General features: G+C 34.5%; 1 protein-coding gene across 4 annotated transcripts in view; it reads left to right on the plus strand.

The window, feature by feature from the left end:
• The first annotated feature begins 64 nt into the window (after nucleotides 1-64).
• Nucleotides 65-19,364, plus strand: part of LOC121408035 (protein fantom-like) — a 39,819-nt gene continuing 20,519 nt past the window's right edge. For all 4 annotated transcript variants that reach the window (XM_041599342.1, XM_041599344.1, XM_041599343.1 and 1 more), the window contains exons 1-17: nucleotides 65-154; nucleotides 5,050-5,184; nucleotides 5,844-5,985; nucleotides 6,608-6,788; nucleotides 7,458-7,538; nucleotides 8,216-8,280; nucleotides 8,624-8,713; nucleotides 9,181-9,253; nucleotides 10,487-10,557; nucleotides 11,844-11,855; nucleotides 14,052-14,157; nucleotides 14,745-14,891; nucleotides 15,509-15,582; nucleotides 16,126-16,265; nucleotides 16,953-17,110; nucleotides 17,534-17,600; nucleotides 18,597-18,817. In XM_041599342.1, the coding sequence (XP_041455276.1) occupies nucleotides 5,112-5,184; nucleotides 5,844-5,985; nucleotides 6,608-6,788; nucleotides 7,458-7,538; nucleotides 8,216-8,280; nucleotides 8,624-8,713; nucleotides 9,181-9,253; nucleotides 10,487-10,557; nucleotides 11,844-11,855; nucleotides 14,052-14,157; nucleotides 14,745-14,891; nucleotides 15,509-15,582; nucleotides 16,126-16,265; nucleotides 16,953-17,110; nucleotides 17,534-17,600; nucleotides 18,597-18,817 (1,701 nt within the window). In that variant the 5' untranslated portion in view covers nucleotides 65-154; nucleotides 5,050-5,111. The remainder of the gene's footprint in view (nucleotides 155-5,049; nucleotides 5,185-5,843; nucleotides 5,986-6,607; nucleotides 6,789-7,457; nucleotides 7,539-8,215; nucleotides 8,281-8,623; nucleotides 8,714-9,180; nucleotides 9,254-10,486; nucleotides 10,558-11,843; nucleotides 11,856-14,051; nucleotides 14,158-14,744; nucleotides 14,892-15,508; nucleotides 15,583-16,125; nucleotides 16,266-16,952; nucleotides 17,111-17,533; nucleotides 17,601-18,596; nucleotides 18,818-19,364) is intronic.

Below are 19,364 nucleotides of genomic sequence, written 5' to 3' on the forward strand. Positions count from 1 at the left end.
AGATCAAAGATTTCTCGTTTTCACGTGACTAAAAAATGGTCAGGTGACGTTTAGCATGCGCATGCGCAGTGTTGGCATATTTCAAAAGCCACAACAATATTTTGTGTCGTGAGGGACGCCCATTTATAGATTCTAACTTAAGTTATCATCTTATGTAAGTAGATGATTTTGTGTTTTTGTAAATTATTCTATAACGTGGAATTTTTCTAGTAGGTATTTTACCCTGTAATAAACTGGGAGAAAAGTGGGAATGGACCAACATTCACAAAATAAACAAACTGGCCGACCGCAGGCCAGTCCCACACATTCAATTTTAAGTTAATGAAACTGATAAAGGCCAAGCCAAAAGGGGGAGAGCGCGTGCGGGCGCTCAGCAAGCATTTAACTTTTAAAATTTAAGCGGAAAGACTTCCTTATGACCCCTCCACTAATTAAAAAAAAATACATCTACAAAACCCCCTTCTTTCGTTCTCTTTTTTTCTCCTTTTTTTTTCTTCTTGCTAGCTACTATTGTACTAACATGTAGCTATGTGCGAATACGGGGGCATCGCGAGCGCTGGTTTTGGTGGCACGGTTGTCGCGCAGGTTTTGCTGCGAGTGGCATCGCCTCTGTCTGGGCGGCTCATTGAAAATGGGGTTTAATGCGCATGCGCACATAGTAGGTGCAATCTCGTGCCTTTTAACAGACAGCTGAAGATGTGTTCTTTCTGTACATATAAGTTTCAATGTGGATACTCGCCTGTAAAGTGTGGAAATCGGAGCTTGAAAGTTCACCAAATTTTTGGACGCGTAAATGTTCGAAAATTTTTTATGGTAAGTAAAACAAGAATCCGATTAGGTATACAATTTGACTGGAAATATATTTGAATTATCAAAAAATCCAAACTTACGGCGATTCTGACGTTGCGCAGTCCAGATATAAGAGATGCCAGCTACCCTTGTCACAGCCGGTCTCTCGGCAGTCGAGCTGCCCGATGCGCCTGCGGTTGGCAGGGCGATGCTACCCTTGTCACAGCCGGTCTCTCGGCAGTCGAGCTGCCCGATGCGCCTGCGGTTGGCAGGGTGATGGGAGCGGTCGATAGTGAGTCGTTCATGCTGGATTGAACTAGATCGTAAATTGCTTACTTGATGATTATGTTGTGCCTTTTTTGGGAAATCTCTGTCATTATACCGTAGATAATTATTCTGATATTGATTTTAATACATACATTTGTCACAGAAAGATTTTATCATCCCAAGGTTATGTGACTCAAGTCAAGAGTCTAGGTGATTGATTATCGTTTCATTTGGAAACTGGATTTGCTTTTGACAGTGGAATATCAATGTTGACTTTTCTAAAATTAAATTCATGGGTGGAAATCCCAGGGGGACACGTCCCCCTACCCAAAATAATAGGGGGACATGTAACAATAATACATTTTTTTTCTTTTTTGGTCAAACTTTTTTGGGTTAAAATGACCTTACAACAGTTTGGGGATAAACTTTTTTTTTAACTTGTCAGAGTTGCCAGCATCCATAGGCGGCGAAAGCTGGGGGAAGTGTACCCCCCCGCCCTTAATTTGAGTTGGGGGACGATCAGGACCCCCACCTCAATTTTTTTTTTGATAACCTTTTTTTTTCTTTTTTTTTTTGCTTGTCAAATTTAGTTTTCTGCGTCCCCCTATAATTTTTGGTTGATAACCTTTGGTGTATTTTTTTGATTATCAAAATAATTTGGTGGTCCCCCTAAAATTGTTGGCTTTCGCCGCCGATGCCAGCGTCCCCCTACCTTTGGGGCCAATTTCCGCCCATGATTAAAATGCAAAAAATTTGTTGTTTAATTTTTCACTCTCAGAGGAAATATTTCACTTCCACATGGCTCTATTGTTTTTTTTTTTTTTCTATGTTATTCATTTTTTTTCTATTTTATTATAATTTTTTTTTTCAAGAAGGGTGCAGGGGGGGGTTGTGTTCATAAGTTGAAATGGGGATGGGATTGGTATAAGTTTTTGTGTCAAGATTGTTTTGAGTGTTGGAGCTTTGATGCCTGTTTTTGTTGCTGTTCAGAGCTTTATTTATGTGCAGTGATTTCACGCTAGAATATGAACTTATTTTTCATTAAAAAAGGAGTGCTCGAACATGGCCTTTGTTGTAATCATACATATCTAAGAAATGCATATATTAAAGCTTAATTTTTATGTTTCCTTCTTGATACTTGAATTACATGCAATGCTACATCTTTACACCCTCAGACTCTGCTGCTCATCCTTCCTAAAAAAAATTGTAATCGAATGCCCACAGTCTCCAAAATGAAAGCTACATTATCCATCTATAAACAAATTGTTGAAACAATAAAATACATAAAGAATTGGTGAAACAATCAAATACATCAGAAAAGCACACTTGTATTTTTATACCATACAAAGTACATGTACAAAAGGAATAATATTTTTCATTTGTTAAAAAAAAGACCCCATACATACATGTACACAATACTAAAGTTGAAAAAGAGCTAATTGTAATTTATATCAGAAAAACAAAGAAATACATTAGAAATTACAAAAACAATACTTTAAACAAATTCATTTAGGAAATTATCTACATGATGCTGTTTTGATGCCAACTAAATTATATACAAATCATCTCTCATTATCACCTTCATTTGGCAAAAGAAGAGGCGAGTAATTGTAATTTGCATAATTAATTAGAATTAATTAAAAGAAATTATTTTACACATAATAAGAAGAAAAATTACCAAGTGAAATGATTACACATCAATTGAGTTTTCTTTCACCTTTCCATTGATACCTAAATTACTTCAAAGGGCTCAAAAACAAAGAAGTTAGAGCCCGTTGAAGACTTGGGTTCAAAATGGTCACAAAATGGTCACAAAAATCGGTTATGCACTCCATTGACTTTACATTAAGACAATGACCACAAATTTGGATAAATATGCGCGACTTAAACTGGAATAACTTTATAATTTCTTGATGAAAATTTGAGTTCTTGGTATCATTTGAAAGGTCTTTTTAAGGGCTTTCAAATGATACCAAATTCATTGAGATTTGAGGATTTTCATTTTTTTTGTCACATACCTATAACATGACTAAAAAAATTGGAATCTTGCTTCCGAATTCCGGTGGGTACCGTACTTGGATTCAAACCTCTCGCGGCAGAACAAAGAATCTCCGGCGCTAATGCAGTTTCGCACCGGCCGATTACCAGCATACCTCTTTACCCATACTTATTCCCAAATGTCATGACAAGTCTCTCAGTCACATTTCGATGTCAATATACCCATTGCTTTTCAAAATATCGGGAACGGCTGTATTTCGGCTTCGATCTCAATGTCGTTGATCTAATCCGTAGACATCGCTTCGCGGATCGCTTAGATGCGCCGTAATGTTGATATGGACTGAAGTTAGCAACCAAATCATGCGAACATGTGGCGAACAAACTACCAGCATGCCGCATGTAAATCTTTTGGTCGCATAACTTCAGTCCATATCAACATGACAGCGAGCGGTAAAGCCAAGCAAAGCGATGTTTGACTGAGGATTCAAACGATTCGACAAGACTCTGATACTCCCTGTCTTGGAGTATGCTGCGGTAGTTTGGGACCCATCCACACGGGAGAACATCAGAAAATTAGAAATGGTACAGAGGCGTTATGCCCGTTTCGTCCTAGATGACTACCACCGCACAAGCAGCGAAACATGTATGCTTCATCAGCTTCAGTGGCCAAGTCTTCACGAGAGGAGGGCTCAGCAGAAAGTTTATATGATATACAGCATACTCCATGGCTTGGTTGATCTTCCGTCCGCCAATCTCATTCCAGTAGCAGCGCCACGCACTCGGGGAAATCCACATAAACTCCAGGTTCCCTATTGATTGTCGCTGTCAACTGCACTTCATTGGAGCCTTTTAAGCTGGAGGTGCAGTGTGTCAAGCTTCATTAAGCCTCAGTCTGGTTTTTAGCTGCACATAGAGTCCATTGTAGAAATTTTTTACTTGCACTGTACACTCAACACTTGACAAGCACAAGGTACGATAATACGCCAGTGGCGGACTGTACCAGACTGGAAGAAGAAGAAGATTGATGTCTTCGAGATCGCAGTCAAAATTCATAAATTGGCTCTCGGCAGTGGCAGGATGACGTCGTGTAATAAGCAATATATACACGCCCGCTAGCGTTGAACGCTTCGATATCCGTTGTACACAATTTGTCACTGTGCACGGTGTATTTACACATAGACATGGGATTAGGGTAGATTGTGGTCTCAATAACTTGGAAAGAAAATTTTGAAAACAGAAATTATGCACTTGTTGATTGATTATGATTATTTTTGTTCCATCTGAGAGCTACATTAGGTTCACCAAGGTTCTACACAGAGTTAAGAAACTTTGACTAGATAATTATTCCTATTAAATAAATTCATAGATCACAAAAAAAGCTTCTATGTCATTTCTTCATCAATTTCAATTCTATATCCTCAATTTATGTCACCAATATAATTCACTACAGTGTCAACTGGGCTGAAATTAAAATTGTGTTGAATTTTGTTGCGAGATGCCGGATGAGCTCCACATCATTGATGTGCTAGTTTTGAGGTTCCAGTCTGTGCCTCGATGTCAGGATGCTGCCACATATTGATTCACCATGATCAGCAAATCTATTAAATCTAATGGTACCATTGTAAACCTGGTATTATTAGGAGAATTAGGAATAGGAGAGATAGTTCAAAATCCAAGGGATGGCCAGAAACACAACCGGGCCTAATGCACCCTGAGGTACGCCTGCTGAAGTGATGCACCAGTTTGACAGAGTTCCTTTGTATTTCATTATATTGGGCACATTGTTTATTGACCTCGAAATGTGACTGAGAGACTTGCCATGACATTTGCGAACAATTTCTGGTGGGGAAATTTGCTCGAAACTGCATTATTGCCCCTGTCTTTTCTCCTTTGTACATTTTATATTGCAACATCCAAAAACAAATAAAAAAGATTGAATTGGATTGAAATGCACCTTATAACACAGGATTCATTTTATTCTTATTCATTTTCTAGCAAATAGTATGCCATTTGTAGATTAATTAATGTAAGAAGATGTTACATTAATCATATACACAATGGATTCAGACAGTGTGGATGATTTACCGGTCAGAGATACAGGTGGAGCCAGGAGTGCATATGATGATAAAGGTACATCACTTTTCACAACTTTGCTAGAATTGTGTAATTGTATCAATACAAATTTAATCATTTAATTTGATAATTTTAGGAAAGAAATGCAATGTCTCTGTGATAGTTAATATTTGAAAGAAAAAAAATCATTAGTTCAAGTAAGCTGCGCCTTTTACAGAATTGTTGCAAGTGAGATGCATATTTCAATAAATCGCATTGTAGAAGCTTTATTACATTCTTCACCACACCATTATCATAACTGTAACCCTACATCATTATGAATTAAAAGGATTTTTGTAAATGCCATTTGCCCACTTTAATACCAAAAATACATGTAGTACATTTTTCCTCTATTTTCCAGATTTACATAGACTTATTGATATGAATTGGTCCATCAATGATTGATCATATTTTTCACAATATATCGCATAAATGCAACACTGCCCCTGCAGCAGTGTACCTCTTGTAGGTGATGAAATTTCCAATTATGTGCAGAGCTCTATAACGTTTATGAAATATTTCCAATTTTTTGTAATTTTTTTTTGGGGGGAGGGGTTCATGATTTCCATATACTTTCATTGCTTAATTCAGCTCGTCTTCTTGTGATAATAAATTTGCATGTTTGTATGGTAACCTCACCTCACATTCTGCTGAGTATATTGTAACTTATATTTCAGTGAGTGAGCAGAAAAGGGCCCAGCAGCGGAGAGCAGTGGCTAAGATAAGCCGGGAGGAGCTAGAAGATCAGTATCTCAGACTTCATGATGAAAACCTTATCCTCAAGAGACATGCTCGGAAACAGGAAGAGAAGATTAAAAAGTGAGTTTTTATAAAGGTGTACTCAGTAGATGATTTTCATTCACATCAATCATAAATGCAACATAGATTTCATTGAATTTCAAAGCAGTTAAATGTAATGCAATTCACCTCAGTTCAGTCAATTGATACAATTAAATTCAATTTATTATGATCAATTTTGTTCTGTGTAATTCAATTCAGTCATAGTATTTCAAGAAGTCAATCTTGATTTATTAACAGCTTGAAAGAATGAATGTGGATCTTGTAAATTCTTCTTAGTCCAAAACTTATTATTCTTTTAATTGAAAATGTGATTGAAATAAGGTTTGTGGTTCGTGAACAGCTGGGATATCAAGAAAGAATGTTGGATGTAGAATCAACATATATTTTGCTGATTGCCTTTCCAAGATAAGTGTATGTAAAAGAGTAAAAGATGGCTAAGGTTTATACATCAAATATTGAATTTCTGTGAGATACACATATTCCTTAATATTCCTTCCCACCCAGAAAAATGGCTACTAAAACTTGTAAGGTCTAATGCTGCTCTTTTATTTTATTTGTACAACATATCCGAACTTGTTGAGCATTTCTGATATCTCTTTCTGAGCCATATCCAATATGATAAATGTTCCTTCTTATCCAGGATGGCTACTAAGCTTCTGCGCTTGGTCCAAGATAACAAGAAGAAAGACAGTGATACTGGAGCAGGAGGAACAGGAGCAAGAAGGAAAGGAGGACGAGATATCGAGACAGAAGAGATGATAGAAGAACAACAACAGAAGATTAGAGACCTTGAAAAGAACTGTGAAGCATATAAGAAGAAAGTGAGTCCAGTCATCCCAATGACCTTGAATAAAATCAGCTCCTGGGACCTGAAGTACTTTGACTGTCATGATTCTTAACTCAGAATGCATCAGTTTAAAGTTGTCATCTGATATGATTCCAATAGAATAGGTACCATGTATAGTCAAAAGACAAAAAATTATACATCATTTCCTGTTATGTACATTAATGTTTCCTGATCATTGATCGAGTTGCCATAGTAATAACTACATGTATTACAAAACAATTTCAATTGTTTCATCAAAATGTTTATGTATCAAGACTAGATCTAGAGTCCAGGGGCCTATTATTTACAGGCCACCTACATGTAGAATGTGAGTAACCTTCTGAGAGAACAGTCCACCCCTTAATATATCTAGAAGTTTGATTATTGTTCAATATCAACCCAAATACCTTTTGGAGGTTTGCAGGTATTTGAATACTTGATTCACTCTGCAACCTATTCCATGCTCTTTGGACACTGTCTTCAGCATGCATAACTAAATCTATCACTTATAATGTCATATTGCTCTGAACGAATAAAATTCATAAATGATGGTATGTGTCAAATTTCTGCCTTGCATGTTTTTAATATCTTTCTCTTGGCAGTTTTTATGCATCTAGATTATTCATATACTGTATGTTAATTCAATTTTCTTTGAATATTACAGCTCATGGTTGCCAAGCAACAGATTGCAACACAAAGCCAAAGAAGAACTCCATATAACCATGTCCAATCCAGGATAAATACAGTAAGTTATCCTTCATTTAACTTCTTCTATTTTGATTTTAAAACCTTTCTTTGTTTTTTCAATTTTCTCAAAAAGGATGCGCTCTGAATTATGTTTTTAAATCCTGGTGTAATAGGTATGATAATGGTGATATCCTGCATTTACGCAGTGCTTTAAATATTTTTGACTGATTGATTATATTCAGATTGTTATTACTTTGGTCGTCTGATTAATTCTTCACACCTATGGGAATAATCCGGTGGAGGGACAATGATTTTCCATTTACTGGTAAATCAAAACAGAAAATCTGTTTGTGTTCTTTACTTTTCATGAGAAAATTCATTAAATTTACCTGTGCAAGATGGAATTCATGTTATTTGCTGTGTGCATTTTCAATAACAAAATGGAATTTTCATTTTAGATCAAGTCTGAAAAGGAATTGCAGGTTTTCAGACATGGAAAAGATTTTTTTTTTTCAATGGAAAATCACTGTCTCTACCAGTCGCAATTACATTGTGTTTGCTTGTAAAATGCAGTTTTCTTAATGGTAGTTAGCATTGATATTGTACTTTCTTCAACTTCGGCCAGATACCAAGTTTGAACACTAATTGCATTCATATATTTGTACTTGGAGACAGCCAGCTTCATGAATTGTCATTTGCTTTTTTGATAGTTTATCATTATGTTTCTTTTTACAGGGCATGCCCAAGCCGCCTACGGACAGTGTACAGAGAAATCTAAGAGTGCAGGGAAATAGAACAGGGTATGTAATTCAGTTTCATTTCATTCGAGCAGACTTTCAACACTCTTTTGTTAATAATCCTTGATGCTGACTGTCTGCTGTAATGGTAAAATCTTAATATGAATTTGAAATATGATAATGTACATTTCAATTATAATCTTGACCTTATTAATTCCATAGATTTATGTGCAAAATGAATATACAGAGAATATTAACCCTGAACATTTCTCTTTTTTTTAATATTTTTCATTATCCCTCCCTATCTCTCTTCCCCCCCCCCCACATATCATTCCTCTAAAAATCTTTATCCTTCCCTATTTCCATCTTATTCCTGTACTCTCATTGGTATGCTGTAATATGTTAGATCAGCGACTCCAAGATCAATACGTAATGATGTTCTACCAAGATATGGTCACAGTCTTCTAGAGGAAGCTAGAGCTGAAAACCAACGGCTGTAAGTTGCATTCCAGACCATAACATATTATGGTCATTCCATTTCACATGATAATGTATTGGCCCACTCTTAAGTCTTTCTTCTTGGAAAACTCATAGGAACAGAATGTGTGATATACAGTAAGTCAACACTCATTTCTACAAGAGGTCCAAAAGACGATGATGGTTTTGTTAAATGGACCTCAGATTAGATTTAGACATACATGTATAAAATATTGTATTTTCATGTTTGTCAGTCCATACTTTGATAGAGTTCCCATCCTCGAAGTTTATAAATAATAATCTGGTTTTTAATAATCTTGAAGATTCTAAACTGATTCAAAGTACTTTACCTTTTTGTTCAATCAAGTTGGGCATCCCAGTGTAAAGATGAACTGCAAATCCCTCATATTTTTCAGACTGATAACCTACAAGAAATCCCTATTAATCTATAAATATGATGATTGGTATTTGATTTTTACTTTTCAGGAATGAGGAGATTGATAACTTGCATGAAAACTGTCAAATCTTGGATCAGGAGAAAGAAATGCTAATGGAACAGGTGAGGTGGATGCATAAGCAAAGGATGCAATATATATTGCATAAATAAGTATTAAGTTGTCACCAGCTATAAAAACCATGATACAGCAACATGTATCATTCCCAATAAATTAAGACCATTGCACACCTTATGACTGGTCCAAACCCTATTTGGAACAAATTGCTCACTTTCTGAAAATGTGAATGAACATAATTGTTTTATTTGAGGTCGAAATTAAGTAAAGGAATACTGATATAAAAATTTTGGATGATTGCAAGCCTTTATTTTGGAGTAAAAAAAGAGCCAACATAGTTTCATATCGTAGCCAGTTGTATGATTGCTAGTCATTACGACTAGATATTAATTTGCTTTTATTCTAATAAGGATGATAGCATAGTCACACATTTGAACGTGTATTCGTACGATGATTTAGAACACTACACAGTAAGATTTTCCATGTCTCTATATTGGCATCAAATTTTGCTACGTTTATGGCAGAGCAATCGTAAGGTGTAGGCTACGGTGGCCTTTAATGAATAGAGGGAGATGGGGATAGGGATGACATTGTTATGACCTTGTAATTTGGATTGGAGTATTGGGAAACCCTTGAAAACCTCAATTGTTTACAATATCATGATAGAAGATATATCATGGGCCCAATATCTTTTATTAATTTAATTTCCAATGTCACAATGTTTCTGTATCATCGTCATATCGTGCAGTCCTAGCATAGACTTCATTCAGCCTTTCAATTTGGATTAGTTTATTTTTGCATATCGTCTTCTTGACATTGTCATTAATTACAATGAAGACACAGAAGAAGGTTTTTATTTTTATCTGAACGTGATATACATATAGATTTGAATGTGCTGATTTTGATAGAGTAATAAATGAATAGTATTCTATGTTATGTCTTTACATGAAAATCAGTTGTTTAAAATGATGTCAAAGCATAACCATGATAATTATACTTCAGTGAGCATATTTTCATTCAATGTTATAAGAATAGTAATAAATTCAGACTTGGATGAATGTTTCTTTCAGTTTCATGTTAAAAATCAAAAGTGCCCACATACCATTTCTGACCTTTTACCAACATGAGATATGTGTTTAGATTGGAGTTCCTAAATGTAGTATGATAAACTTTTTTCCCTCAAATTCTGTGAACATTTTAATTTGCAGTTAGGTTGTATGAATTCCATCATTAGTATTACTGGGATAGCTGTGATTCCTTTCAATGTTATCTTTTTATAGATCCGAATCAAGGAATTAGACCATGAAGAGGTTCTCCTCCGACTGAAAGAACAGATGTCAGCAGGTCAAAGGTCAGATAGATTTATCCAGTGTTACGGGAATATACTTGTTTAAAGGTCAATTACATAATTTATTGTGTGACTATGGCATCTTATTTGAATTATCAGTGCATATCTGGGGCCCGTTTCAAGAGTTACAACTGTTGTAACTTTGCAATTGTGGCAACTACCATTGGCAACAGGGCCCAGCAGCCAATCAAAATCAAGGTTGCCATGGTAGTTGTCATAATGGCAAAGTTATGACAGTTGTAACTCTCTATGAAATTGGCCCCTGATTTGTAAAACATGTTTTACAGATCAGGAATTTGTTTCGCTCTTGACTTTCTTGGGCCTGTTTTTGTATAACATTTGTCAGTGATAGTATCAGTTTTATTCTGGCAACGTTGCTCTAGATACTCTACTCCGCCAAAGTGGTGATTGTGCAAACATTGATATATTGCGGTATATTGTGCATTGAAATGTTACATTTTCAAAATATATATGCCATCAACCTTGAGCATTCTTCTTTGTAAGTATACTTTGTCATAACTTGTGAATAGAGCAGAATGTCTTAACTATTCAATGTATGTAGGATGTAGTCAAAAACATAATGTTAGAGCTATCATTGCATGCTTGAGCTACCATTCAAACTCAAGTTTGAGGGGTGGAAGAAAATATATCATCATCATACATGATAGGAAAAGCCATGGACATGTATTAAACACATCTAACATTACATTTCTTGGAAATTATATTCTCCTTTCTTTTATAGTTGTAGGATGACTTTTATGTTGTTTCATGCTCGTACAAGAATTTTATATAAAATCAAATGAAGAGTTTGTTAACAGCTGGTCATTATTAACCCTATGATCTATTACACATTATTTCATTCTTTCTTAAAACTATATAATATGTTTTGATGGAATTTTGGAAAGTGTTCTTCTTCACCAATAAATGATGATCCTATATTGTCATAGTTATCATGCTTTGATTCTCGGGAGCATTTCTGTATTTCATTACACAATTGAAAAAATATATATAATGACTTCATTTTAATTCAATATTTTTGAGTTGGCTGGGTTTTTTTTCTGTTTTTTTTAGCAAATTGCATAAATACCTTTTTCTTTTCATCTGTGTCATACCCATTTATATATGCAGTTCGTATTTCTCGTCCAATATATGTTCCTTCTATAGATTCTACATGTAGTTTCTACATAGCCTAGATATATTTTCTTTTCACTACTTCTATACATGTCATTGCTAACTTCAACTCTCCTTTCGCATTCTGTCTTCATTTTTCTGATTGGATGTTACCGCAGGCATACAGCAAAGTGAGTATTACTTCTGTCTTCCATGTTTCTGTTGTTTTAATGCACACTGCACGTCATAACATTTTTCGGTTACATTATAGTATGTACGTTATTAACACAGTAATCCAAATATACACATGCACTAAGTGTAAGTGGCTATCTAACATTTAAGTAATTTTACAGCGAGAATTGTCTTATAATTCGTCGGCGTTCATCCGAACCGTCGTATCAGTCAATTTTGGTCAAAAAGTTGATTTTCAGATTTTTGCAGAAAATAAGTGTACAAGTCCTATTTTATTCATAAATGAATTTCTAGGCAGCAATTTATTTTAGTTTCTGAGATGGGGGATTTTCACGGCAATGCCATACAATTTTTTTATAAAATGCCCAAATCCCATTGGAAAAATTGTGCTGAAGCAGAGCGATACGACGTTTTGACTGACCGCGATATCAGTGCGCACGGTCAACCAAACTGTCGTATCGGCCATCTGCACTGTATTGACTTTGCACGTGAAAAGCGATACGACGTTTTGACTGACTGCGCGCATTGAAATCGCGGTCAGGGTTGTTGTATTCCCTATGGGTTTTTGTACAGGGGAAATCTAAATGGCTCAAACCAAAATTACAAGCACGGAGCTCTTTTGCGATATTTTCTATAATCTTTGGTTTTGTGTAAAAATAAGGATACAATTGTCAAGCAATTGTCTTGGTCTTTCTAACCATGTATTTTCCTAGCAATGAATATGTTGTATTAAAGGCCGGAGATTTAAGAGTGAACATTATAGTAAACTTTGAAGTCGATTTTCTCTGAAATGGGTTTCCAACCGTCGTATGTGGATACGACGGTTCGGATGACCACCGACGTATTGTGCACAGGATCACAATTGATATCAGACTTATTCTAAATAATCGCAAAACATCAAAATAGACTATTAGGGGTTTTTTCCATTTGTCTGTTTTCCTTTTTTTTTCTTTCCTCAATCTTTGACTGTCTTATGTTTTCCGGAAAAGTTTTTCCTTGCTTTTTTTTTACCTGTTGTTTGATTGAACTTGCAATTGTTTTATTTGCAGATTTTATTGGATGTTTGCACATGTTGGGTTTGCTGCATATAACCTGCAGCACAGCCAATTAAATGATGCATGTTTATTTCTATAACCACAGTACTTTTTTTAAAGAATATTAAAATTAAAAAATTTCATAAGTGTCTTTTATGCAAATTTCAGATAGTGTTAAATGAGAAATGTGAAGGGACCATTTTGCAACAAAAATATGGATAATTGAACAACTTTTACATTTAAATCTTTCAGAACTTGAGGCATTTTGAGTATGTTTGTACATAGAAAGGCTGATTTAAAAGAAAATGATACATATGTTTTAATGACCTTTTATATCAGTAGCAAAATTTGACATTAGATCATTAAAGGGAAAAAAGGCTTAATATCTGCACATGCAATGAATATTCTAACAAGAAAGTATTATTTCAATGCAAATATGCATTTCTTTTAATTTCTTCAAAAATATTCCTACTGCATGCTTGTTTTTCTGGAGCATGGTATTTATTCAGCATGATACAGCATGATCAATCAGCATGGCTCTACCAAAGTTTGTGTCTGTTCAAAATATGAATATTGATATGTTCGGATGGAATCTGCTTAGTTATTTATGGAATACACAGAAAAATTGCATGTACATGCACTTTGTCTTTAGATATATGACCTCTCTAGTACAGATTTGGTATGATGCTTGCAGCCTTTATCATGTGTGACCCAAATTCATTGGAATTCAATTTTTCTTTGGTATGGTCTTTAAGTTGTTTAACAACATCATAGATTAAATCAAGGTCAATCAGGATGAAATTGTAGATATGATTATTGTGTGAGCTCTTTAATTATGAGGTCAAATTATATTTTTGAATTTGCTGCATTCCTGAAAATAACAATGTATTACAAGTTTACTTATCATTAAAATAAGTTTACTTATCATTAAAATGAAAACTTATTAGTCAATTTAGTAATAGTCAATTTAACCGGAAGCATATCTCTGATAACATTGATATATTTTCAGGCCAGATAAACAAAGTATGAATAATCAGAAAGATAAGAATGATACAATGAACATGATTTCCTTGGAGGACAAGTTTAAAACAGTTTTGTATTATCTTTTGCAATGTTTTTCAACCTTAGTCATGTTGGTTTGTTGTTGTTTTTGTTGTACAGGAGTAATATACAAGAGAATGTTGATATGATCAAACTGCAGCGGGAGGTGAAAGAAAAATCTCAGAAGCTTGCTGCCCTCGAGGCCCAGTACGCCACACTACAAGAGGTGAAATAATACTTACTATGAAGTTCACACATCGTGCAACACATATCTATGAGAATATTTTGTGTAGAAAGTTAATTGGACAAGGGTTATCTTGTTGGCAAGGGACTTTTTCCATATGGTTCCAAAACTGTGGAGCAATTTCTTTTTATTACTAAAAATGTAGAAAATTAGTTTCATTTGTCTACCCATTTTGGGGCATACTGTGTATTGTGAGGAGATGTGTGTATGTTTCGTTAAATGTGGCTATTTTTATACCATGTTTGATGTTTCATGATGCTGTTATTGGTGAAATTAATGATTTAAATAGAAAACTACATTCAATTATATTGTTGTGTGGTTTATGTGTTTCTTAGAATCTTGCCACAGTGAAGACCAGTCATGATGCTGTTATTGTGAAATGGAGAATTTGAGTAGAAAACTACATTTGATTGGATCTTTTTGTGGTTTGTGTGTAGTAGAATCTTACCACAGTGTTGGAGGGATTAAATTCAAATTTATCTCTGTGTGGTTTGTGTTTATTAGAAATCTTACCAAAGTGATGGAGGAATTAAACTAAAGTTTATCTCTGTGTGGTTTGTGTTTCTTAGAATCTTGCCACAGTGAAGACCAGTCATGATGCTGTTATTGCCGAGATGGAGGATTTAAATAGAAAGCTACATCAGGAGCAAGCTAAGTCACTTTCACTTCAGACCGAACTCAAACAAGGCTCAACACTACAGAGAAATATATCAGAGGTATAAAGCGTTTGTGTGGATATATTACTTTGCATCATTCTTTCAATATATTTATGTGATAAAAACTGATTATGAAATACTGTTATATTGAAGATTTGTGAAGCATGTCGAAGTATGATATGAGAGATTGATCTATTGTGACGTTAATCAGAAGATGTATCTTATTAGTCCATCAACATCATTCAGTCTTCCTTTATTTGCTCTTTATAATATTTCACATTAGTAACAAAAAAAACTTAACACACCCATTACTCCCAAATTTTCCAGACAGTATATTCATGAAATTGTACACCATAGAGATATGCTTTATCTCTTTCTACAGGCTTGTGTTTGGTCAGTTTATTTGCTTATGAAATTCCTATTGTTGCAATTCTTTAGAATACTTAACTTTTTTGCACTTCCAACCTCTATTTTATTTACATTCTTACTTCACAAACTAAGCAAGCAATTATAATTTAGAGTAATGCACCTTTTTCACATGAACTAGAAGACAGAGATGGATCATTTTTGCAAGGTCCCATACGAGTGGGGGTCAGGGGGTGGGGGGTTGGACATATACTATTTGGCATTGCCCTATAGATGTGACTCTTTTTTGTGTGTATGTTTTCTTAATACAGCTTCAGGAGAGAATAACAGATACAGAGAGAGAGAAAGATATTCTGAGAGAGGCTAATGAGAAATTACTAAACAGGTTAGTTCAATTTGTTACATGTCCTTTGTATGGTAGGGAGATGCTAAGATCATGGATTTTTATTAATGAAAAGTGATTTCCTTATTTGTAAATTTTTTCGATTAATTATACGATGAAACATTGTGGCTAAAACTGGCAACATCTGCAAGCATGTATTGATTGCAAATGCACAAATGGATGCCTTTTCACAAACTATGAATTAGTAACTTGTTAAGACTTACATGTACATGATTTCATATCTTTTACATGTAGAGAGTAAACCTGGATATTAATCATTTTACATTTTATGATTATCAAAATTGATGCATGGATTTTGATTGGGTCTTTTTTATCAAATTCAAGGACAATTTCTGATATGCATCATTCTTTTATATTTACTTTGTAGTTCTCTATTCTCCTTGAGCTATAAAGTGATTTTTTTTGTTCTTTCAATATTTGTAGAATCATCAATGGATACAAATGTGTTACTTATTTAAGTATTATATATTCAAGTTTTGCAAACTGCATTATAATTCCTGTAACTTCATTTGTGTTTTCTTTCAGTGCCTTTGATGCAGAAAGGGAGCGTCAGTATCGTGCCAATGAAAAGCAACTCAAACTCCAGATTGCTCAACTTGAGGCAACTCTCAAAGGAGATCTGAATGATAAAAACACACTTCTTGATAAACTCAATGAAGAAAGAGGTACATATCCAAATACTGAAAAGCTGTTGATGGTAAATTAGACTCGGTTAGCAGTACATCTTTGTGTGTTGACGGAGAGTGTATCAGGACATTCAGTGTTGTCTGCGATGTCCATATTTAAACTTACATATGCTCACTACACTCTGAAAGAGCTTTGACATATCAAAAGTCATATTTATACATGAACATAAAGAATGTCTTCAGATTGCCATGAAATATGTCTATCGATCAGAGTTCACAGTCAATGTATAAGTTCTGTAGGAAAAGAAGTCTGTTACATAAAATCATAAATGAAACTTTGCCATCAATTATTGCTACTATGGTAACAATAATCAAAAGTCAATCAAAATCTACATTTCCTAGAATTTACTATGCATGTCAAATTTACTACTGGTGCACTGTCAATACAACTATTCAATGAGGTTTCATGTGTATGTAAAAAAAATATTTATTTTTTTTTTTTGTATGGGTTATGATTTATGTTAATGTTATCTGTTGTATTCGATGCAATCTGACGTAAAGTGCTATGATACAAATGTGAATAGTTTTTTTAAACATGATTATTATTAAAATCAACAGGAACTGATAAATACTGTATATTGTCATGAAACTGATCGAATATCGCATGAAATTGCCCTCTATACGGTCATTGATAACGTTTTGTTTGTTGTCATTTTGTTGATGTAGAGGAGTACGAGAAGCTTCAGAAAGAGAATCGTGATATGCAGGTGAAGTATTACGCTGTCAGGAAACAGCTTGAAGAGCTCCAAGAGAAGATGAAGTTCTTTACCAAAGAGAGCGCTGTGGATTGGAATGAGATGGAAGAAGCACTTATACTCGTCAAGGTAATCAAATCAAATCTAAATCATATATATTTAAACCTTGTCATTCCTTGATCCATCACCTCTGATTAACAGTTTATGTCCACATTCAGATTGATTTTATGGGTCCCGATCCAGTTTGTAAGCATTACATGAAGTAAAAGCGATATGAATTAGCATTTATATAGCATCATCTATTCAGAGGTGGAGTAAATATTACTCATATTTAGCTATAGCTGCTATTTCCAGCTCTGATTTCATTCAAGGAAAAAAAAACCCTGTCAGATACTCATTCACCTGCGTACACAATGTGACAATACATAATAGAAAAGATTATGCTTATACAAAATATAGAATGAAATTAGCTTCCATAAAAAATTAATTAACTAAGTATTGAAAAATTGCCTAGAGAGTTACCTATCCAGCTTTTATTCTCTTCTTTTGTAGAAAAGAAAAGAGCGAGGGACACAGGATCTGGACTTTTTAGAGAAAGTGGATGATGAAATCAATCGTGGTAAGTATGAAGAATCATCATAAGAAGTGCCTTATTACTTACGGGTGGATAGAATCAATTTGTCATGAAATCTTGAAAGGATTAGTACAAGAATTAGTTCTATAAAATGTTGTGTAACAGAGGGGATCTTTAGGTTGATAAAAAAAACATGTTCCTACAAAAATGTTATTCTTGAATTACCTGATGATTCAACTTGTCACAGTTGTGTGTTGTAACAGAATACAGTATGAGTTGCTGAATCCTATCTGCATGTTGCTTTATTGTCACCATGTGTTTTCTCAAATGTACAGCTCGTGCAAACTTTTTTTTTAATATTTACAATTGAACATAATTTTTATTAGTCTTAGTACTCTGTTCTAAGTTTGATATTTCTGTTGAGAATAGAAAATAAACAAAAATATAGAAATACATGTACATGTGAAGAAGGAAGGAGGGAAGGAATAGAGATGGATGAAGAGATGATTGATTGAGTCTCCGAATATAAAGTCTTTTTAATTATTGAATGTACATGTAATAAGCTGACCTCCCACCATTTTGCCATTGTAGATTATTGATTTCTGGTTTTATCTTTAACAACTTAAGGCCACCGTACACCTTACAACTGTTTGCGATCCGATTTTGGAACAAATCACATTTTGCTCATTTTCTGAACATGTGAATTGAATATATAACTTTATTAGACCATTATGAAGATTGCCTTTATTTTGGAGTGAAGGCCAAATTAGTTTCAAATCGTACCACTGCTATGACGTCATTATGACTAGATGTTAAATTTGCTTTTATTCTACGAAGGATGATAGCATAATCACAGATTTGAACGTAGGTATTCGTACGATGATTTCGAACATTACACAGTAAGATATTCCAAGTCTCAAAATTAGCATCAAATTTTACTCTGTTTTATTCCAAAATCGGGTTGCAGACCAATCGTAAGGTGTGCGGTGGTCTTTACGCCTTTCCTTGATTTGTCTATCTTTCCCTACCTTACGATTGCAGACATGAAGATCCAGATGGGTGCCCTCCAGGCGGAGCATGCAGAGACAGTCAACGAACTGGAGAAAACTCGTAATATGCTCCTTCTACAGAATAAGATCAATAGAGATTACAAGCAGGAGGTAGAAAGCTCCACTAGGAGACTGGAGGAATATAAGCAGGAGTATGAAACCAAACTGGATGAGTACGCTCAGCTTCTTGATATAAGGGCAGCTAGAATCAAGGTCAGATACTCATATTACTTTAGTTATTATTTTTACAAAATTTAAAAGTGCATCCCAGGAAAAAAAATTGAAAGCCGTTTTCAGGGAAATATATCACAAACATGAAATATGCTTTGGTTTCAGATTTGAATGTTCAATGGTACTGCATGAAGGGTGATGACCAGTAAAAACTTATGCCTGATAGAAAAGCTCTTTCTGTGTAACATGTTTTTGCACAAAGGTTTCAATGTCTTCTCGTTCGTCAATGCATACATTTGAAATATGTAAGGTAGCAAAATAAACAAAACTGAATTTTATGATGATGTAAATTGAATATCACAAATACTTTAACTATACTGCCAAAAATAACTGAGAACCTTAATTTCTCTTTTTCTGGGATGCACATGTTTCCACATAATACACCTATTATTTTAAATGAAATCTCAACTGTATTTTGGAGAAATATGCTTTACAGTATTTACTTCTGACAAGATAAGGTAAATAGGGACCTGGTAGGATTAAATATTTCAAAGTGATATTTTTCATATTATGCTTTTTTTTAATTATG

Source organism: Lytechinus variegatus, chromosome 2, assembly GCF_018143015.1.
Source record: "Lytechinus variegatus isolate NC3 chromosome 2, Lvar_3.0, whole genome shotgun sequence".
NCBI classification, from domain to species: Eukaryota; Metazoa; Echinodermata; class Echinoidea; order Temnopleuroida; family Toxopneustidae; genus Lytechinus; species Lytechinus variegatus.